A 23,481-nucleotide genomic window follows, 5' to 3' on the forward strand; every position below is an offset into this window, starting at 1 on the left:
TTTATTTCATATAAATAAACTGAAAATGTTCCTCGTTTACCATGACAATATGTGAAAGCAACAAGGGGGCGGGGCTTCAAAATACCTAGGAAACTATTTTGATGGCCTCATATGCGGTTCTGAGGTCTGCTTGAGAAAACACACACACACACACACACACACACACACACACACACACCCCTACCTATGGTTTTTATGACAGCTTCTTGGAGCTGCCTCTCTTCGTGCTCGTTGACGGTTTTGCTGCCTGTGGTGGTGGCGTCGTAAAATCCGCTGAGCTCGTAGTCCACGCTGAGCTTCAGATGCCTGAGGAGAGTGTTAAACACCTCCAGCACAGTGGGGCCTGAAACACAAAAACACACGCGATTCATTCAACACTATCTTACTCCTATCTCTTTCCATGTGTACACCTGAGGTCATTTAAACACATTCGGCTTCAAAGCTTCCACAAATTTCCACAACATTACAAACACACACCAGAAGAACTAACACTTCAACTCTTAATAAGAATTCCAGATTAGAAAACATCCCAAAACTCAAACCTGCACACACAGATGTACACTCACTGTATCATGGGCTTCATTTGCATATCAGCACATGATTGGATGGTATGGGTTATGATGCAATAACACTTGCCTCAGCTTTAAAAATGAACGCTCTCTGTGGCACAATGACTGCGAAATCAAATATATTAATCTTCAGATGTGACACAAAACAATTGATATTTCCTGTAGATAATAGGCACACAACTCCACTTCCTGTTCATATACAGATATATACCTGGTTTCGCCATTCGTTTCCAAGTGCAGATAGATGAACATAGAGTATGGAAATGTCTCCCTCTAGTGGACGAGCTGTGACAGTTTCTGTGAACGTTCCTCACTCTGAACAATTGTCACTGAAGAACATGATAAAGAACTGATTAAGAAGTTTAGGAGCTTGTAGAACTAGAATGCGAAGCACAGATGTTGCAGATGTTTCACTATTTATTTGCGTCACACAGAGACCCTGGGCTCCTGAATCCACTGTATCAGCAGAGTCCAAGTTAATTCTGCACTAAGGTTTTATCCACTCAGCTGCTCCTCGTGATATGATACTCTGCTGTGTTCTATATTCACTACTCCATCACGTCATTCAGTTTCTCAGCTGCAGTGATAGATAGAGTGATAAATAAATGAAAAGAGGTGTGACAGCTAAGAAAGCAACTAAATGAGCAAGATTCGCACACTCAAGGACGTGTTTGAGAAAGCAGTGTGGTGATCAGGAGTGAGTGTAAGATTCAGATTTATTTATGTTCCAAATTCGTAGTGTTAGATTTGAGCAGCTAATGTGACGATTATGACTGATCTAAATCTGCGGTCGTAAAACCGACAGACGAGCTACTGTTGCTGAAACTGCTGAAGAAGTTAATGCTGGTTCTGATAGAAAGGGGTCAGAATACACAGTGCATCACAGTTTGTTGTGTATGGGGCTGCATAGACTAAGACCAGTCAGGGTGCCCACGCTGACCCCTGTGCACCGCCGAAAGGGGTGACAATGGGCCTGCGAGCATCAGAACTGGACCACAGAGCAATGGAAGAAGTTGGCATGGTCTGATGAATCACGTTTTCTTTTACATCACGTGAATGTCCGGGTGCGTGTGCGTCGCTTACCTGGGGAACACATGGCATCAGGATGCACTATGGGAAGAAGGTGAGCCGGTGGAGGCAGTGTCATGCTTTGGTCAACGTTCTGCTGGGAAACCTTGGCTCCTGCCATCCATGTGGATGTTACTTTGACATGTACCACCTACCTAAGCATTGTTCCAGACCATGTACATCCTTTCATGGAAACGGTATTCCCTGATGGCCGTGGCCTCTTTCAGCAGGATAATGCACCGTGCCACAAAGCAAAAATGGTTCAGGAATGGTTTGATGACCTCAACAACGAGTATAAGGTGTTGACTTGGCTCCAAATTCCCCAGATCCCAATCCAAGAAAGATTCTTGGTATATTCTTTTAAATACAACTTTCTTTTTGTTGGCAGTCTTGGAGTCTTCTGCTGTGATTTTCTGTGAGGGATCTTTCCCTCTTGTCAAACAATCTCTCCAGTGACATTTGTTTTTTTGCCAGGGGTAACTTGTAGGCTTGATTTATCGGTTCATTAAAGAAACCCTGCGATTTAGACAAGTGCAGTAAAGAGGCACAGACAGAAGTGACAATTATTTTCAAAATAAAACACCCTGCAGGCTACAGTAGTAAATAAAATGGGGAAAAAATGTTTTCCCTCTGCAGCAAGGTACCAAAGTTTTTTTAATGTAGCCACTATATAAAGTTTTGCTAATTCCACAACTATATCACATACTTTTTTGTAACGTCCTTTGCATGTTCAGATGCACAGGGGCCGAGTCGTTGGCACTGTTTACCACCTCACACCTCCAAGGTTGTGGGTTCGATTTCCACCTGTGTGTGTGTATGGAGTTTGCATGCTCTTCCATGTCTTAGGGATGTCCTCTGGGTTCTCTGGTTTGCTCCACCAGTCCAAAAACATGCACTGTAGGCTTACTGGCATCTCTAAATTGCCCGTGGCGTGTGAATGTGTGTGAGAGTGTGAGATTCAGCCCTGCGATAGACTGGCATCCTGTCCAGGGTTTACTCTGGCTGACCCATTGGGATAAGCAGTGTACAGAATGGATGAATGGGGGAATGGATGGATGGATATCTTCCAAATATAAGCCAAAAAAACAAACAAAAACCACACCACTATTGCAGTTTTCACTGTTAGAGTTATGAGCGTCCATGCTGACATGATGTCACATGCTGGAGACCTTCCAGACTTGAGAGTTGGAATTGGTTGAAATTCCGAGTTGCGTGCTTTAATCGAGACATGTTCAGGTTCATTTTCTCTCCATGCGCACTCATCCTTCACTCACCTACAGATCCGCTGGCTGCTATAGCAGCTGCCTCCAGAAGAACCTCCACGATCCCGGCACGCACCGTAGCCGAGGTTTTACTGTTAGCGTCCAGGTGACCCAGGAGCTGCTGGATAACCAGGTGAGAGTGCTGTGACTGAAAACACACAGAGAGAGAGAGAGAGAGTGAGTCAGTATAAGAACGCTAGTTTTGCTTCTACGACTCCTGATTTCTGAGAATTTTAATACTAAAACATTTCTAGAACATCTGACTCCCTAACGATCCGACAAGCAACAGAATGAACCGTTTGTAAGCATGAATACAATGAAGCATGATTGCAATTCGCTCCCAGATAACTACAACAACAACAAAAATCCTAGCTGCGTCCCAAATCACATACTTACACACTACTCTACTTATTGTGCAGTATAAATTGTGCGAGTTGTTACTTGACACTGAAAACACACTAGAGTGGATGGTGCATAGTGCAAGTGCATCGCTTGGGACGCAGTTTATGATTCGGTATCCATAGCAACAGGCTCGACTGCACGCTTCCTTTCAGCTTAAAAATAAACTCTCTTAAGATTGGACTTAATGCTAAGGATATAACGAGCAGTGATGAGGTTTGGGTGTCTTCGCTGTAGATTTTTGGAAAAATAAAAAAATAAATAAGAAAAAAAAAAAAAATATATATATATATATATAAATGGTATTAATATTTAGATGTCAGAAACCTCATCATATTCACTCAAATGTTAGTAGCCTAACTTGAAGCCTGATTGGGCAGGAGAGATAAATAAAATAACAGCACGACCAAAAAAAGGTGAAACTAGAGCTTTTGAGAAGCAGCTGCCGTCCCATAGAATGACCCCAGTGTGAAAAGCAGCGTCCAGCAGATTCGGAAACTGGTTTCGAGAAGAAAACTCTTACCTCCAAAAGTGTAAGGAGGTAAAGGATAAAGAAAACAAGAGCGCGTTCCTGTGAGCGCAACCTCAATCCTCACAGATTCGGCGCTGAAATGAGGCTGAAATGTTCAGGAGAAGCCCTCACCTGGATAGAGTACATGATGATCTTAAAGCAGCGCACTGCGAATGTTTTTCCTTCCCACAGAGAGTGATTATCGAGATGCCTGGAAGGAAAACAGAGTGAGCGTGAGAAAAACAGTAAAGGAGAATAAAAAGAAATATATAATAAGAAGATCCTGATGAACAACTGGAGAGAAGAGAGGATGATGAAGTGCAGATATGGAGGAATCTCTTACATGAGGACAGGAGTGACCGCGTTCTTGATGTTGCCGTAGGCGGCGCGTCCCAGCAGCTCCCGGAAACAGCGCTCGGTCAGCTCGGCTGGGCTCTCCTTCTCCTTCTCAGTGGCCTGCAGTGGAGAGGGGGAACGACTTCATGCACACACACAGAGGGAGAGAGAAAAAAAGGGAAAAGAAGCAGAAATTAGTCATAAAATGTGTATTACACAAAGAGAATAAGGCTGAGCTCCACAACTTCATCTGATGCTATGATAGCAGCTCGGAGATTAATTAGCTCAAGGCTTCCAGCGCTCCTCAGTGTGATCTCACAGCATGTTCCCATTACTGTCTGTGTGTGTGTGTGTGTGTGTGTGTGTGTGTGTACGGAAGGTCTCGCCAATTTTCCATCATTTATTCAGGACTCCTATTCTTGTCTCTGTTCACTTCCTGAGCTCATAACTGCGTCCTGCTGGTTCCACCTGGTACAGCTGCAGAAACCTGGTGCAGAATCTCTGAATCATAATGAAGCTGCGCAGAATGAGACAAATAACTGAAAAGTCTTGTTCAGTGCAACGATGAAGAGTTTGTAGAACGGTATTTCCACTTCAGGATGTAAAGTGAGGCGATCTCGGGCTATTTTCAAGTGAACTCAGTTAGTGAGAAAGCGAATCAACTCTGAATCGACTCCAAAATCGAAAAACAGAAAGTGCATAAAGAGAATAAATTTTTTTTTTTTTTAAATCTATCTAATTATTAAAACAAAAAAAAAAAATGCAAAAAACCGTTAGGAGAAACCACAAAAAACGCATAAACTCGAAATGTCGGAACACTTACAGGTACAGCGGTTCCTCTGGCATTACAAAGCTTAATGCCAAATGCTTAATAAACATCTCCTTACTTTAAGAAAATTGCACAAGGATGAGCAATAAGTTTTTTTTTAAACATTCAAGTGAATACGCTGTTACTACACAATCCAATTACTGTCCACTTTATTAGGAACACCTGTACATTCATGCATTTATCTGGTCAGCCAATCATGTGGCAGCAGCATGATGCTTAACATCCTGCAGAGACAGGTAAAGAGCTTTATATTAAACATCAGAATGAAGAAAATCTCTGACTTTGATCTAGGCATTGATGTTAGTGCCAGATGTGCAGGAGAAATCTCCTGGAATTTTCACCTGCAAAAGTCTGGTGTGAAAAACAGAACACATCCTGTATGTAGAGGATCTGCAGGCCTAAAGACCTCAGAGAGATCAGATGATGCATAACTGACTCAAATAACCACTTTTTACAACCGCGATGACACACAATACATCAAACCTGACCTGTGTCTCAATCCTGACCTGTATCTGCATGATGTTATCTGACCTGTCTCAATCCTGACCTGTATCTGCATGATGTTATCTGACCTGTCTCAATCCTGACCTGTATCTGCATGATGTTATCTGACCTGTCTCAATCCTGACCTGTATCTGCATGATGTTATCTGACCTGTCTCAATCCTGACCTGTATCTGCATGATGTTATCTGACCTGTCTCAATCCTGACCTGTATCTGCATGATGTTATCTGACCTGTCTCAATCCTGACCTGTATCTGCATGATGTTATCTGACCTGTCTCAATCCTGACCTGTATCTGCATGATGTTATCTGACCTGTCTCAATCCTGACCTGTATCTGCATGATGTTATCTGACCTGTCTCAATCCTGACCTGTATCTGCATGATGTTATCTGACCTGTCTCAATCCTGACCTGTATCTGCATGATATTATCTGACCTGTCTCAATCCTGACCTGTATCTGCATGATGTTATCTGACCTGTATCAATCCTGACCTGTATCTGCATGATGTTATCTGACCTGTATCAATCCTGACCTGTATCTGCATGATGTTATGCACTGTGCTGCTGCCACGTGATTGGCTGATTAGATAACTGCATGAGCATAAACTCTGCCTCTTTCCGAGCCATTGTTATCAAAATCTTCCGACCAATCAGAAACGGCAATTCCACTGCTGTGGAAACTGTAGGGAACAATACTTATTGAACTGAGGTTTTCAGCAGCTGATGATTTAAAAAAAAAAAAAAAACGAATCAGTTTATTTAACATCTGCCTGAATCGAAACTGTAGGCGTGCGTCCAGAAGTAGGTCAGATGGGCGAGGGTGTAATAAAAAGTGTCTGAGTAAAAAGTGACTTTGGTGAACTCTCACTTATTCGGTGCTCTGTTCCCCTGATAATGACGGTCGAGAGGGAGTTAATAATACGCTGCCATTTACAGTAAGAGCCAATTAGCACTTCAAACAGCCGAATAGGAGTAATTAACGTCTCCTCCAGTGCTGTAATTACGCCTGTCAGCGGTCACATCGATGGGAAAACGCAGCAGGAGAGCGGACATGGGAAGAACCGGAAGAACCTCCATCAGCCTTTCACATCAGTATCACCAACACAACACCACAAAACTGTACCAGAGTCTCTCAGGAACTCTCTCATACCAATTACTTACCAGAACTCACATTTAAAACATTTCTACTGAAATATTTATCATGAGTTCAGAGGTTCTGGGGCTGATTTGTTGATTAGTGCTGTCGTTTTATTATCCCTGTGAGAAGTTAGCTGTTGTGTGTGGCGTCACTTATTGTGACGCCGTTATTGCTGGCGCTGTTCTAATGAACAATGATCATGTTTTTAAGGTTAGCTCTAAAAGGTATGGAAAGGTCTTCTTATGCACCTCTGAAATGCAGATGACCGGTGAAAAAACAAGCAAACAAAAAAAACACGCCCTCTAGTACAGTCCCAGCCCCTGCAATGATTGACGGGTTACATCTGAAATGGAAATCCAATGGAAACTGAATTTTGGCTCCATACACGATACGAGGAAAACTTCATAATTGCTAATGCTATTTCTATATAATAGGCTCACAAATTTAACAAGGGAAATGCAATAGCAACTGGACTTAATGGAAAAAAGAGCTTCTTTTCCCCACTCACCATCTCAGAAAGCCGAGTTATGACAAAAACCCGACTCGGTTAGTTAGAGATCACGGAGATGACGAGTGTGACGTTAAATTTACATTTCTGGCATTTCGTAGACGCCCTTATACATTTTATCTAATTTTTTTTATACAACTGATCAATTGAAGGTTAAGGGCCTTGCTCAAGAGCCCAGCAGTGGAAGCTTGCTGGACCTGGGATTTGAACTCACAACCTTCTGATCATCTTAACCACCCACCCCCGACATACGTTAGCATGAATGCTTAAGCTTTGGAAGCTGAACAGTTTGAGCAGATGCAAGAACTGGGAGGAAATAAGGACTAAAGCACCGCTGCACGACGATCTACCGAGGTCCGGATCCCACTGCGTTGCTATCGACAGGCAGAACGGCATTGTGGGACATGTAGTAAAGCACCACGTTGAAAGATCTCACAAAGTGAAAAATAAGGAAGATCTGTAAGACCTGATGGAGTTCTCACCTCTCCGTGCCTTCTCCAGACTGCAGGTTGAACAGCAGAGATGGTACGATCTTGTCCATGTGCTGCGGATCCCAGATGTTCGCCTGCAGCTCGTCGTTGACCGTCTTCCTCACCACTCCCTGCAGTCCTTTGATACCAGCCATGCGGATTCTGAGAAAGAAAATGATCCAATCACCAACTAAAGCCAGGCTGAGACTTCAACAGGCTTCAGGGATTATTTACTTGGATTGAAACAAGATCTTGTCTGGATTCTGTAACACTTTAAACTGTAAAATAAATATCCTCTAACGATAGACCTGTGATTAAGGAAAGCTACTACGTTCTGCTTACGACATTGATGGTCATGATCCTCGCTTTAACTCACATTAACACTAATGTTCTTCAAAGTGAGTGCATAATAGGGACATTTTTCTCTTCCTTAATGTGGTTATTTTTCTAGGTAGATGTCCCCTGAGTCCCGAGTCATCCTATTGGTTCCTTTTTTTGACTAACATCGTCACAGCTCGTCTAATTGGCTCGTCTAATTCCCTTAATTCTCTCAAACGTGACTTATATGCTTAACTCGTCTTGAACTGCTGATTCTGATGACAGGATTTTGGACACTTATTTTCTCCCATTTGGAGATTAGTATGTGAGGTTATTAAATATGCAGTGCTGTAAATATGTGAGAAAACCCTAGAGCATGTTGTTGGAGTCAGTTCAGAGAAAGTAAATGCGGATGGGTTTTTTATCAGCTCGGTTGAAATGCTGTTTATTTTCTTCTAAGCTCAGATGAGGTGAGGATTTTTAGCAATATCTCAGTCTCTCCAGGATTTCAGAGGCGTTTTTGTGATGGTGATTTTTCCAAATTTGTGATGCAATTTGGAAAATTCTGTGCTTTTGTTTATTTACTTATTTTTACTTGCAAGCGCAGGATTCTCCTCCCAGTAAGACACATACACTGTATTGCCAGAAGTTTTGGGACACCTCTTCAAATCATTGAATTCAGATGTTGCTTTTCAGGGGTTTGGGCCAGTGAAAGGAACTCTTAATACTTCAGCTTCATACCAAGACATTTTGGACAATTTCATGCTCCCAACTTTGTGGGAACAGTTTGGAGATGACCCCTTCCTGTTCCAACATGACTGCACACCAGTGCACAAAGCAAGCTCCATAAAGACATGGATGAGAGAGTTTGGTGTGGAGGAACTTCACAGAGTCCTGACCTCAACCCCACAGAACACCTTTGGGATGAATTAGAGTGGAGACTGTGAAACCTTCCTATCCAACATCATTGCCTGACAAACAACACCTGAATTCAGTGATTTGGAGGGGCGTCCCAAAACATTAGGCAACATAGTGAAACTCTCTTTCTATGAGAGCTGTGCTCATGATCCTCGCACTTGAACCAAAGAGGTTCACACAAAAATTTCAAACACCCCTGAATAACAGTTTGCTTGACTTAGCATTAATTTCTGCGATCACAAAATCCTGGAGCGACTGATAAGATCACCTATAGTCATGTCAGCATTGTGCAGCAGAGCCAGAAAGTCGATCTCTAATATACAGTGAACAGAACAGACAAATCACATGATGCAATACAACGAAATGTGATAATTGAGGAGAAAAAAGCTATTGAACTTTTTATTCATGGGCATCCAAAAAAATAATCATAATGCATAACCGATCCAGAATTTCTGCTGGTCATATTCATTCATTTTGATTACTTATATTTCAGTTCTCACCTGGTGCGGATATCTGGGTCCTCAAAGTTGGAGTGGCACATCTCACTGAAGCGGGACACAAAGAAATCATAACTGCGATGGTACGATGGCGTGTCCTCTTCGATGTTGGCGAATTTGACGAACTGGGGAAAGACAAACGGAGAAAAGGTGAAAAAAGTGAGACGAAAAACTCAAAGGGTTAAAAGGCCCTGGGTTACTGATCAGAAGGTCAGGGTTCAAGTCCCAGAGCTGTCAAGCTGCCGTTGTTGGGCCCCTGATAGATGTCAATCACTCACACATACACATTCACATATTATACACACTCTCTCACTCACACGCACTCACTGACTCTTACACACACACACACACACACACACACACACACACACACTGATACTCATCTGTACATCGTAACACTCTCCTTGCAATTTCTGCACATTAATTTTTATGCTTCTACAATTATAAAAACACACAGTAATGTACACTACCAGTCAAAAGTTTAGACACATCTTCTAATTCCATGGTCTTTCCTGATGTTTATTTCTTTCTACATTGTAAAACAATGCTGAAGCGGCAGAAATACACAGTAATGTCCTTTGAACAGTTGATATTGAGATATGTCTGCTACTGATGCTCTGTAAAGCCTTCATAACGGCTCTAATCTGTGGTGCTGTTATTGGTGATTTCTGAGGCTGGTAACTCCAAATGAACTTCTCCTCTGCAGCAGAGGTAAGTTTTGGTCTTGCTTTACTGGGATGGTCTTCATGTGAGACAGTTTCATCATGGTGCTTGATGGGTTTTGCAAATGCACTTGACAATACTGTTCTTGCAACAGAACTATTCCAGAACACCTGACCTTCGTGTCTTAAAATAACAACTGACTGTTTTTTGTTGTCGTTACATATGGATTACTTAAGTCCATGTGTGTTATTTCATAGTTTTGAAATCTCCAGTATTGTTCTAGAATGTAGAAAATAAATCCCTAAACAAAAAAACATTGAATTAAAAGGTGTGTCCAAACTTTTGACTGGTAGTGTATATATATACACACACACCATACTGTATATAAACACACAATACTGTATACAAACACACATACTTTATTAATACAAGCTTCATGACTTGATTTGACTTGAAGCATGCGTTCAGCTCAACATGTCGTGGGAACAAAATCAGTGTCCTCGGGAGTCGAACCCTGTTGAAGAGGATGTCTATGACCTTGTGTTACTATTCCCAGCTTCCCAGGAAGAGGCTGTTATTCTAGGATGTAGAGGGTGCCAATAATTTTGGAACCAGTGTTTGTTACACAGCGTGAATGGTACGTACCGAGTTGGTTCCCAGTATCTGCAGGTTGGGCTTGTCGGCCTCCAGGAGTTTGCGCACCATCTTTAAGAAACTCTCCACGAACAGGTTGATGCTCTGACAGTGGCACGCCATTAGGAGCTGATCCAGAGCCTCCATCGCGATACACACGTAACTAACGGGGAGAGAGAGAGAGAGAGAGAGAGAGAGATGGAGAGAAGATAAACAAGTGAGATGTTTCAGCTTAAAGGAACCAATCAGTACTTTCACCTACCCGTATCTGTGTCTGGCTACATCACGGCACAGCCTCTCAGACAGGTACGCTCCTATTCGGTCCAGCTTCTCTGGAGCAGACAGAGCATAGAAGGTCAGCTTCTCCATGTTGGCCTTCACCAACCCGTCCTACACACACACACACACACACACACACACACACACACACAAGCTAATGAACCACAGAGAAACAATGATAAAAAGATGTTTGGAGATTAAAACCCAGGATAAAACACTATTTTCCAAAGCTACAGTACAAACTATCAGGAATGTAAAAAAATTTCCTGCGGTATTAATTTACAATCAGAACGGTCAAGTGCGATTAAAGAGATGTTCCAAGTCATCTTGTTTGAAAGCACTAGAGCTGACGTGAATTTCCTTGTCATTCTGATGATCCTGGAATATTACTGCACACCACTGCAGTCAGAGATGCAGGGTCCGATTTAGCATACTCAGTGCTTCATGCTCAGTTGTTTCGTCGCACATGAAAGTGGAACAGCTGAAGACTCGTCCCTGAATATCCAACTTCGACTCGATACAGGCGTCCTAACAGAGACTCGTTTAACTGCCTTTTAACGAGTCGAACCCTCAACCCTATACGAGCAATTCAGTATAAATAATGAGCAGAAGAAGGAGTGCACTTCAAGCACCAGGATGATAGGGGGAAAAAAATAAGTGTGGAATGTTCGACACTTCACGAACTGAGCATTTTGCTTACATAAAGGAAAAGGGGCGGGGCTACCACACCCTGACGCTGGACAAGAAAACATTTTCAAGACAATTGACGAAACTCAGGTGGAGGAGACGTCTTAAATACGTCTTTAAGTCCATGCTGTGTGATTAATTTTTCCAAAGCGCCACGTTACATACGTTTGACGTCATTTTCCAGCGCCTGGGAAACGGCTTATACTTCCTGTTTAAAAAAACTTCCACAGTGTTCCATTTGACAAAATATGACCCTTCTAATGTTCATACACTAGATGATGGAGTACATAATGCATAGTGTAAGTCATAAGTGACACAGCTAACATCTCACACACAGAGCTTATACGTATGAAACAGCTAGTATTAGCACACTAACTAGTTAACTAACTAAAACTCTCTTTCGCGGCTACCTGTGTCACTACATGAAGGTGTTTGTGTGCACTCAAACACTTTCCTCAGAGGCATGAATAACAGATGGAGATGTTACACAGGATTGGTGTCCATGCTATTTAGGGGTCCTATGAAGTGTAAGTACAGTTTGAATCCTTGTGAACAAGGTGGCTGTGATCTATAAAAAGTCTATCTGGCCCTCCGTCTGGTTACGTGATGATAAAAGGTAAAGGGAGTTTAAGAGGATTTTCTCTCCTCAGGAAGCAGGATCGTCTCTCACCTCTGGATCTTCAGGAAATATGTTGTCAACAAGCCTCTTGTAGCGGGGCCTAAAAGCCCCACAGCAACAACCACACACTCCTGAGAGAGAGAGAGAGAGAGAGAGAGAGAGATATTAGAATGGAAAAACACCAGGCGATCATCAAACCCCAGGGGAACATCTCTTGTGCGTAAGAGACTATAAAAAAACTGTTTGCAACACAACGAGACCTTGAGCAGTACGTAAAGACAAACACTTCTGCTTCTGAGTTGGCTCAGGATAGAGGAAACTTTAATTAATCCAGTGTTAATCATTTGTGAAAGTGAAATGTAAATATTTCTTTAGGCAGAAATCCTTAATCATCTGGACGTCTGTGTTGACATTGATGACCAGTTTCACTCAGCTGTTAAACATCTGGACATGGTTTAGTTAAACATGAGAGTGAGGATCACATTGTAGTATTCAGAAATTCATTTCTAAACATTACTGGTAAGTTATAGTTAATACTCATCACTGATTTATGTGTCACAGTGAACTACCTTTCTTCTCATATCCCGCTTTAGGAAGTTGAGCTCAAAGGAAAGGGGAAAAATATAAGCTTTAAATATGCAGTAGTGTTGCCTTAATATAAAAAGAATATCTGAAGATTATTAGACTGATATCAGAGATAGAATGATAGACTTTCCAGTCTGATTTTAAAGCCTCTTTCATAGCAGAGTCTGGCTTGTTAAAAGGTGTCTGTTCATCACAGATCATAATATTCTCATCATCAGGTCCTTCCTCAGTCACAGGACATTCTTTGTTCATCCAATACTCCCACTGACTGTGGTGTTCCTCAATTTACATTACAGTCCGTTACAGTCATGCTTCCATTGGGAAATGTCCATCCAAATCAAAGGTACGAGTACTTGCTGTAAGGGGCAATGGTTAAAGCTCTGGGCTATTGATCAGAATGTTTGGGGTTCAAGCCCCAACCCCACCATGCTGCCAATGATGGGCCCTCATTCAAAGCCCCTTAACCCTCTCTGCTCCAGAGATGCTGTATAATTGCTCTGACCCTAGCTGCTTCTTGATTCATTTCTTCTTGATCTGCTAATCATTTCTTCTTGATCAGCTAAAAGTGACAGCAGGTTTGCGGAGCCGATTTTATTATAGACTGACCAAAAATAAAGCATTCTAAAGGTTCAGCGATGATATAAATACGTCTGCAGCTTACACATAGAGCCAAGATGTCAACTTTACCAACTGCATCTTGCATTACAGGCCTCTTTTTATACAATACTGAATTCAGGTGTTGTTTTTCAGGTTAGACTCGGCCCCTTAGTTCCAGTGAAAGGAACTCTTAATGCTTCAGCTTCATACCAAGACATTTTGGACAATTTCATTCTCCCAACTTTGTGGGAACAGTTTGGAGTTGACCCCTTCCTGTTCCAACATGACTGTACACCAGTGCACGAAGCAAGGTCCATAAAGACATGGATGAGTGAGTTTGGTGTGGAGGAACTTCACTCTAATTCATCCCAAAGCTGCTCTATCAGGTTGAGGTCAGGACTCTGTGGAGACTGCGAGCCAGGCCAAAACTGGGACGTCTGCTTTTACACGCACATGAATGTAATATGGAGTTGGCCTGCCCTTTGCAGCTATAACAGCTTCAACTCTTTTGAATTTTTGACCATTCCATTGGAAGTGCATTTATGAGGTCAGGCACTGATGTTGGACGAGAAGGTCTGTCTCGCAGTCTCATCCCAAACGTGTTCTATCAGGTTGAGGTCAGGACTCTGAAGTTCCTCCACACCAAACTCACTCATCCATGTCTTTATGGACCTTGCTTTGTGCACTGGTATACAGTCATGTTGGAACAGGAAGGGGTCATCCCCAAACTGTTCCCACAAAGTTGGGAGCATGAAATTGTCCAAAATGTCTTGGTATGCTGGAGCATTAAAAGTTACTTTCACTGGAACTAAGAGGCCGAGTCCAACCCCTGAAAAACAACACCTGAATTCAATGACTTGGAGGGGTGTCCCAAAACGTTTGGCAACATTGTGTATAAAAGGTTAAGGATTAAAAGCAACCAATCGTCGACAACACGAACCTAACCTCCTTTCCTAAATACAACCTTGTTGTGAAACGGGCTAGCTGCCATCTCTGTGCTCTCTGCTGATATGCAGGAACAATCTGATTGGCTGACACTCGACAGCAGTGATGAGTCAGGTTTGTCCCCTTATCCTGACTCAAAGCAGAACTGGAAACATCTAAATGCTAAAATGTTATGAGGAAACAAAGGAAGAGAGCGTTCGATAAGACGGAGAGAAACTCGAGTCGGTTTTGCACTCCTCTCTACGTCACTGAGGGAGCGTCTTTCTGAAAGTGCTCAAAGCCACGAAGCCTGCGTCTGCTGATCTATTTTAATACCGAGGATAAAATGTTCCCCTCCTTACCCCACTTCACTCACCTACTTGCTCCATCTAGCTTATCTCCACTGTGCCACAGGACTGACTGAAATCCTCTCATCTTTTTTTACTGCTTAAAAATGCCCTAAATGTGCCATGTTGTATTATATTCAGGATTTTTTTTAGGTGCCTCTTCATTTTTTCAGGTCTTATTTTTAGGTGCCTCTTCATCCCTCTTGTTTTAATTAAACTGTGTTATGTGCTAATTATCCTCTCAGTGAAGGAAGAAGGATAAGAAGTAGTTGGGAGAGCAGCTGGAGGATCAGTGAAATATTTACTCGGAGATTATGGAGATTTTTATGTTTAGGGGATTTGCCTTTTTGCAGCAGGATTGGGTCATCCTCATCTTCTCTTTCCACTCGTCATTTAAAAGAGCTTTTTTACCATCTGAAACTGCGTTAAAAAAAATAAAATAAGTAGCCGCTTGTCGTCTTTTTCCCTACTTAAGAAAACAAGCTACACACAGTCTATCAATTACATCTCCAACTTCAATCCTTCTTTAACTCTACTCTGTTCATTTGATTTAAAAGATGGACCGATTTATAAAATGCACTCGGGTGAAATCGGATTCTGGAAGAGAGAGCACGCAGCGTTGAAGTTTGTGTCCATCGACATACTAATAACTCAAAGCCCAGGCTTCTCTGGATGGAGGATGTGATGACTACATCGCTGTGTGTGATGTTTTTCCAGGCTGATAATAACCCAGGAGCTGAAGCACCGCTGTCAGAGGATTAACTAGCGGTGACAGCCAGCCACAGAAATGGCCTGAGTGGGATTATATCATGACCAGGATCCAGCTGGACTAAATGTACACACAGACCCGGTCACGACAGAACCAAGAGAATTTGCAGAACTTGGTACAGATTTCAAAGATTTTTGAATACAAAACACGACTATTAAGCGTATTTCTCCTCACATGCAGATGACACACCACATGTCCTTTTTCTTACACATCTTGTGTCAGCTTTAGCTGTCACTGAGTTGAAGGATGGATAAGTGGGTGGATGGATGGACGTAAGGAAGATGGAAGTAAGAAGAGAAATGATGTAGATGAATGGATGGATAAATGGATAGATGGAACGATGTAAAGATGGAAATGAAGGATGACTTAGTAGATGGATGGATGGATGGCTGAGTGAGCGAGTGAGTGAGTGAGCAAGTGGACGGATGGACTGAAATTTAATTGGCTGGATGAATGGATGAATGAATGAAAGGATGAGCGAGTTAGAGGATGGATGGATTGATAAAAATCGATGAGTGAGTGGCTGGATAGACAGATGGATGGATGGATGGATGGGTGAGTTAGAGGATGGATTATTGGATAAATTGATGATAGGCTGGCTGGCTGGCTGGCTGGCTAACTGAGTAGCTGGATGGATGGATGAATGGATGGATGGATGAGTGAATGAGTTAGAGGATGTATGGATTGATAAAATCGCTGAGTGAGTGGCTGGATAGACGCATGGATGGATAGATGTATGGATGGATAGATGTATGTATGGAAGGGTGAGTTAGAGGATGGATTATTTGATAAAGTGATGAGTGATTGGCTGGATGGCTGGATAAGTGGCTGGCTGGCTGGCTGGCTGGCTGGATGGATGGATGGATAAGTGAGCAGCTGGATGGTTGGATGGATAAGTGAACAGCTGGCTGGCTGGCTAAATGTTCAGCTGCTCGCTGAACCGCCCCCTGATCAGACATCACATGATTTATAGCTGAGAAAATAAAGAGGTCACATAAAAAATACTGCTCTAGTACTCAGTCTCTACATCATGACCTGATTATTAGGTGGTGAAACACACGGAGTTCAGTGCACAGGGAAATGTCAGAATGCGTGCAGTTTACTTTGTGCTTATAAAATACAGGTAATAAACAGCTTATTACATTATTCCAGAGTCAGAGAACTTTACTGAAACCTCTCCTTTTAGAAAGAGAGAGAAATACAAGAGAGAGATACAAGAGAGAGACTGCGAGACAGAGTGAAATAGTGAGAAACTCTGTATGTGTGTGTGTGTGTGTGTGTGTGTGTGTGTGTGAGACTGGGCACAGGGGTGTCCTATGACTAATACAGTCGTGTATGTGCTGCGAGTTCATCTCCAATCTGGCTGATAACAAGGACAGATTCTGGATGGCTGTGTATCTGTGGGTGTTATGCTACACAGAACCACCTGCAGAGAGAAAACAGGATGATGGAAGAGAAACTGAGACGAGTTCAGAGAGAGAGCGAGAGAGAGAGGGGATCACATACCGTTAAAATTTGCATTATTCCTCAGGTAACAGCATGAATAATCCAATACTTGTTATAGAACCATCTAATAAATGTAAATCGTACAGTAATAGTAGAACTGGAGAAAAACTCATCTTTTTTCTGGAGCATTTACTTCATGCTAAAATGTTTAGGTCTCCTAACAGGGTGAACTGTACTGAACAATACTTTTGCAACATAAGATGGCCATGCTTCAGCAGCTTGTTCTGAATCTAAGGTAGTTTTCTCAGGTGTTCAGGTGCATTATTTTGTTGTAGTGAGCATACAAAAGTAAATAAGAAGAGATTTGGGGATTCAGCCTCGCTGGATACAGGATTTTATCCAGGTCTCGTTTGAGAAACGCTTTACGTTTGATGATCGAAGTGCGATGTGGCATCGTGAGGATGACGGGAAAAGCCACCGCTCTAGTCAGAGACTTAAATCGGGACATTTCTGTTGACCATTCAATGAGCAGCGTCGCTTCAGTCTAACCCTAGCTGAGGCTTTAACACGTGCAGTATCCCCGTCACGTGTACCATGCAGCTGTACACCAGGCGCACCACACTGAGCTCTATGATCACCACCCACTCATTCCATCAACAACAACACAATTACAGATCAACAGAAATAAAGTCGGAGAATTTCTTTACAGCGTATAAATATATATATATATATATATATATATATATATATATATATATATATATATATATATATATATATATATATATATATATATATATATATATATAGAGTGGAGGGAGGATTAAACGTGCGGTTTCATAGAACCGGGATCCGTCTCGGCATAACCGTGTCACGCTGTATGTGGAGACACGTGACTCACAAATTACACTTTATCTCAGAAATAACGACAGTCTTGATATTGATCCGAGTCACAGATCTACTATAATGTACAGTCTACAGGCATGTTATGGTCATGTGACCTACCTATGATCAAGTACGACAAACTTGATGACAAAATAATCTACTCGTATTTAAAGCATATTTGGAAGATGACAACCCAGAGCCCCGCCCCCAGAAGCTATAGCAGTCCAGTAAAGAGTTGGCATTAGCTAAGAAGGTTTTGATGAGTGATGAGAGAGCGGGATCCTGCCGCTGGACCACTGGGAAACTCAGCTGTCTAGTTGAGTCACTGCGCATAAAAAGCTTTATACGAATCGCATTCGTCCAGGAGCGAGAGCACCGATTCTGTGCCCACCTTCATCAATCAGTATGTCACTGGAAAAAAGCTCTGCCAGTCTTTACTCTGCCAGTTTTTTCTTGTTTAAGAGGGTTTTTACGTAATTAATTCTTACAGGAGAATTATCTGCCTGCGCTGGGCGCTTCCCAATTAGAGAATGAAATGAGTCTATAAGAGGCCCAAATACATGCAAAAACAAACCTTCTGAACCAAAAGGTTTCCTCATGCACTGGTTCTGAAGTCGAAATAAAGTACTGGACCTGAATCCTGCACCTTTATAATGTCTTATATTCAGTACGTATGTTCTAATCATGACACCGCCAATCTATAAATCCTGACACATCTTTGGACACCATTTCATTTCGCTTACAGTGCAGGAACCGATTTCCCATATGCTAATGAGAACCCTGTGAGCGAGTGGAACAACACAGATTATGCTTTTAGCGTTGGGACTGATAACCCCCGTGGATGTGTGCCAATAAAATCAATCAGCTGAGGCGGCTTTTACTGCCTGCTTGGGTTCAGCCAGGGCTGTGTTTCAATTTCGGTTCAATCCAGCAATGACTGTTGCGTTTAAACTGAACAGACGGCATGCTGGGAGTTAAGATCATCAGCATCAGTATGGTCTAGAATATTCCTATACGGGGAAAACAGAGGAGAACTTCATCAGTGTGAGGGGTTTTTTATGTGGATTTTAAGAACTGTGTTATAAACAACTGAAAAGCATCTTGTTAATAAATTATAATCATTGCTGTGGTGTAAAATGGTTACTCCATTCTACTTGACTACATAAAGTTGTAGAAAGGAAATAACATATATTATTATATTCACACTATAGTCACCCAGATGAGGATGGGTTCTGGTTCCTCTCAAGGTTTCTTCCTCTTATCATCACAGGGAGTTTTTCCTTTGCTTCAGATAAAATATAATTGTAAGTTCGAATCCTAGCACTGGCAAGCTGCCACTGCTGGGCTCGAGTAAGGCCCTTAACCCTCAACTGTCCAGTTCTGTGAAATAGGATAAATGCAAGTCACTTGAGGACATCTGCCAAAAGTGATGTGGAAAGAATAATGAAATAAAATAAAAAAAGAGAAAAAAATTCTGGATGTGAAAGCAATGTCTAAATATAGGTCAAAATACCACTAATAATAATTATAATAAATAAATAAACAAATAAATACACAACTAACAACTTAAAAATATATATATAATAATTAATATTTCATATTTATATTTCATACTAAATACTTTATTTAGTTAATATACATATTAATATTTAATAATTGATCATTAGAAATAAATAAATAAGCAAGCAGACAAAAAGCAGATAAGCTTCTTGTTGGGAAATAAGAAGAACCAAAGTCTTGATTTTAATTAAAAGAAGCAAACAATAATCACTTTACTATTTTTAAAAATGTAGGGGAAAAAGAGGGAAATGAACAGATGATGGAGAGAAAAGAAAATCAGAGATATAGAGACACCTTATGAGAGGAAAAAGCGAGCTGTAATTTAATAAAATGAACTGCTGCTTAAGCAAAACCTGACTCACGGCCTCGTTCCTGACTCGAGCCAAAACGTTCCCATGGATCAGCATTTCTCTAGGTACAACTGCTCAATTAACCCCAAATGAGTCAGGATGAATTAATCAGGATCACAATGATGAGAAAATGTTAAGACTTCGCTCAGCATCGCTCCTTTTGGGGGGGGGCGGGGTGAGAGGGGGGGAGTGGAAAGAGAGAGGGAGGGAGAAAAAGAGGGAGAGAAGGAGAAAGAGAAGGGGAAGAAAGAGAGAGCGGGGGAGAAAGAGAGAGAAAAAGAGAGGGGGGAGAAAGAGGGATAAAAAGGGAGGGGGAGAGAAAGAGGGATTGAAGGCAAAGGAGAGGGAGAAACAAAGAGAGAGAGACAGTGGGAAATGGAGAAAGAGGAAGGGGAAAGAGAGAGGGAGGGAGAGAAAGAGGGAGAGAGAGAGAAAGAGAGAAAAAGGGAAAAAAAGAGAGGGGGGAGAAAGAGGGATAGAGGGAGAACGGGGGATAGAGGGGGGAAAAGGGAGGGAGAGAGAAAGAGGGAGAGGGGGAAAAGGGGAGGGAGAAAGAGAGAGAGAGAGACAGCGAGAAAGGGAGAGAGAGAGGGAGAAAGAGAGAGACCATGAGAGAGAGAGACCGAGAGAGAGAGAGACAGGGGAACATCTCTCGCTGTGTAGATAGTCTGAGAAAAATACGAGTAAAGAACGAGTCGTTCACTTAAAAGATTGTTCAAAGACAATGACTCCACCACTGAAATCTGCTGCTTCACACCGAGTATCTCCAGAGCATTTCAGCATGAATGAGATCTTCAGGAAGCTCTGGGTGACTAAATTCCTCTCTGGAATGTCTGGAGTCTGGAACAGAAGCGTGATTACGGAGTGTTTGAGTATTTTTTAAGAACCTCCCACTCGCTCACCTGCTGTCCCACATTAACACTTCTGTCTTATTCCACATCACACATGGCTCTGAGACGAGGTTAACACGCTTCTCGGTCATGCTAATAAGCTCTCTATGCAGGATTTCCTCAAAGACTTCCTCCTCTGAATCGGTGTGTAAACATACACACACACACACACACACACACACACACACTTCAGGACTTCTCCTTTACAACAAATGTACACAAACACTCCCATGCTTCAAAATCCCACAGCCAGGATCAGCAGTCTGAATGCATTAGTGTGATTGGGTCACATCAGGGGAGACAGAGAAAGAGAGAGAGAGATAGAGGAAGGAAGAGAGAGAGGGGAAGAGAGAGAGAGAGGGAGGAAGGAAGAGTGAGAGAGAGAGAGAGAGAGAGAGAGAGGGATTATATGCTGCCCTTCAGCACTGTTATGTAAGAGAGATCCTGAGCCCACTTTCTGCTATTTTTATGAAATTGAAGACGAGCAGCAGCAGGTTTATCTTCAGTGCCACACTCACTATTAATTATTTATTAATTACAGCTTCATAACCAGAATCACCATCCTGAGCTAACACATCCCCTTAGGACAAGGAAAGGAAAATAATCTACACCTCGGTGGTGTGATGAAGCCGAGTTACAGAAGATAAACATGCGTTTTAATTCCCTTATACAACAGCTATCTGTTAACTATTGCACTTTCACTTATTAAAGAAGCAACTCATTGTACTTTTTATCCGTTTAAAGGTACACTCCACGATGTCCAATAAACAAGTTATTTTTTACATTTATTAAAGATACTTTTTATCCGTTTATAGTTACATTTAATGCTGTGAAACAGCAAGCTAGAAACAGTCGTACCCTTATCACTGTCTCTCTCCCTCATCTGTAATAAGAGTGCCCTCGATCCCGAGGACGTCCAGACGGAAAGCTTCACCATATCAACGAACATACGTTTTTGTGTTTGTCTATATATTTAATAGGAAAATTTTAATTATAAATATAAATTATAAATAAATTTAAAAAATTAAAACATGAGTAAATAAAAATAAAACTATGCTAGGTCATTTATCATGAAGGTCACCTCACTGATATATACGTGAGTCTATACGTGAGTCGAGAGAGCAAAACTGGCCCCGCTGTCCGAGGGGGAGGGGCGTTCTCTGTTTCGCCTGTCACAGTGACAATAGCCAATCCTGTGGGTTGGTGTATCAGGAAGAGGGCAGACAGCGCTGTCCTCAAAGTGTGTGACGCTGCAACGTGACCCAGTATGAGCAGCAGTTTGGACAGACGTGGGTGGCTTCATGTAACTCAGTCAAAGTATGTGATAGGGAGGAGCTGAAATTAGGGAGAAAATGCAAGGGGGGGATGGGCAATATTAATTAATTATAATTATAAACTTATAAATTAATTTATTTTTTCTCATTTGTAATAAATACTTAATATTTAAATCATTAATAATAAACAAATAAAATAAATATATATTAATAATAAAAATGAATTTTAAAATGGTAAAATAAAAGACATTTAAATCGATTCCGCATTCTAACATGGTAACTTTTTTTTACCATTAAAATATGTAAAAAAATAATAATTTTTACATAATATTTATGTATATTGCATAAACATTATTTAAACACTGTTAAATTTTTTTTTACAAAAATAAAGTATTTTGCATATTTCACTGTCTCATTTTCCACGGATACATTTGTTGTGATCAGACTGCAGAAAAAAATATGAGAGAGAGAAACAGAGAGAGAGTCAATGAAAAGATCTCAATTAAAATTAATTAACTGATTGATTAATTAATTAGGTACTAGACTGAGTGATGTGAGAAAAAATACATAAGTATTTTAGATGTTATGCCTTAAAAAAAAAAGTATAATTAATAATTAATTTTGAGAAAAATAAATGACACTAAAAGCAAGGAAATTTTGATGAGATCCGTTCGAAAACATTTTTTTTTTTTAATTAAATGCACAAAATGGTTTTTATTCTAACTGCACAATTGCGAAATATGCTTAATATTTTAAAATATATTTAAAAGTATGGTTTGTTTTAGACTCTCTCCCACACGGTGATGTAGCTAGTGGATGTAGCGGCTGATGTTTTACAGAAATATGAACCTGACGTCGGCGTATCCATAAAAAGAGCTGCGGATCGTCACGACACGTCTGCGTTTACACTGGTTGCGTATCATGACATCACGCGACTCTCAGCGTGGCATGACGAGCTTGCTGAGTCAGCGTTAGCGCTGAAACCCGGTTGAGGCTCGAACAAATCGATACCGACCCGCGGACGGTGCTGTGCGTCAGCCCGAAGCGTGACCAATCACATCGTCCGGAGCAGAGTTCCACGGCGTGGTTTCCTGCAGAGCCAGAGAGTGTAAATAGACGGAAGGAGGATAGTCGGAGACGAGCTGCGCATCATCACCAGCTTCCTCGTGTAAACGACACGCCGGTGTGTGAAGGACATCAGAGCAAAAACGTGTTCGGACAAGAGATGACCTTGTGCATGCTGATATGATTTAAATCCTTCACACACACACACACACACACACACACACGAGAGAACTGCAGTGCTTACCGTACATGGACAGAGAAGACCGTAAAGATGCTGTTTCCTCGTCCTAGCCTGCAGCTACTCTGATGCAGCTACAGCGATGCTCACGTACACAAACACACACACACACGCCTCTCTTCCGTCAACACACACACACACGCAGGGAAACACACACTCAGATGCGTGCACAGGGAACTGATGAGCGAGGCATGATGACCTTGGCTTTCCCTGACTGTGCTCCCAAGTGCTGGAAAAAAAACTGCTGATTATCCACACGGCAGCACACGCCTCCTGTACACCAATCAGCTCTCGGGGGGATGAAGCAAGAAGGGGCGGGGGCAAGTGTTAGAGCAACAGAA

At 41.8% G+C, this 23,481-nt stretch overlaps 1 protein-coding gene across 3 annotated transcripts in view; it reads right to left on the reverse strand.

Moving 5' to 3' along the window:
- Nucleotides 1–23,481, reverse strand: part of efr3bb (EFR3 homolog Bb (S. cerevisiae)) — a 46,990-nt gene that overhangs the window by 15,922 nt on the left and 7,587 nt on the right. For 2 of the 3 annotated variants that reach the window (XM_058379080.1, XM_058379079.1), the window contains 9 exons: nt 12,262–12,341; nt 10,888–11,015; nt 10,638–10,788; nt 9,333–9,454; nt 7,609–7,758; nt 4,153–4,287; nt 3,942–4,020; nt 2,912–3,047; nt 185–343 (listed from right to left, as the gene is read on the reverse strand). In XM_058379080.1, the coding sequence (XP_058235063.1) occupies nt 185–343; nt 2,912–3,047; nt 3,942–4,020; nt 4,153–4,287; nt 7,609–7,758; nt 9,333–9,454; nt 10,638–10,788; nt 10,888–11,015; nt 12,262–12,341 (1,140 nt within the window). Of the gene's footprint in view, nt 1–184; nt 344–2,911; nt 3,048–3,941; nt 4,021–4,152; nt 4,288–7,608; nt 7,759–9,332; nt 9,455–10,637; nt 10,789–10,887; nt 11,016–12,261; nt 12,342–23,146; nt 23,372–23,481 lie in introns of those variants that run through there. The other variant, XM_058379081.1, reaches the window with a different exon arrangement.

The sequence above is a fragment of the Hemibagrus wyckioides genome, linkage group LG25, assembly GCF_019097595.1.
Source record: "Hemibagrus wyckioides isolate EC202008001 linkage group LG25, SWU_Hwy_1.0, whole genome shotgun sequence".
In the NCBI taxonomy this organism is placed as follows: domain Eukaryota; kingdom Metazoa; phylum Chordata; class Actinopteri; order Siluriformes; family Bagridae; genus Hemibagrus; species Hemibagrus wyckioides.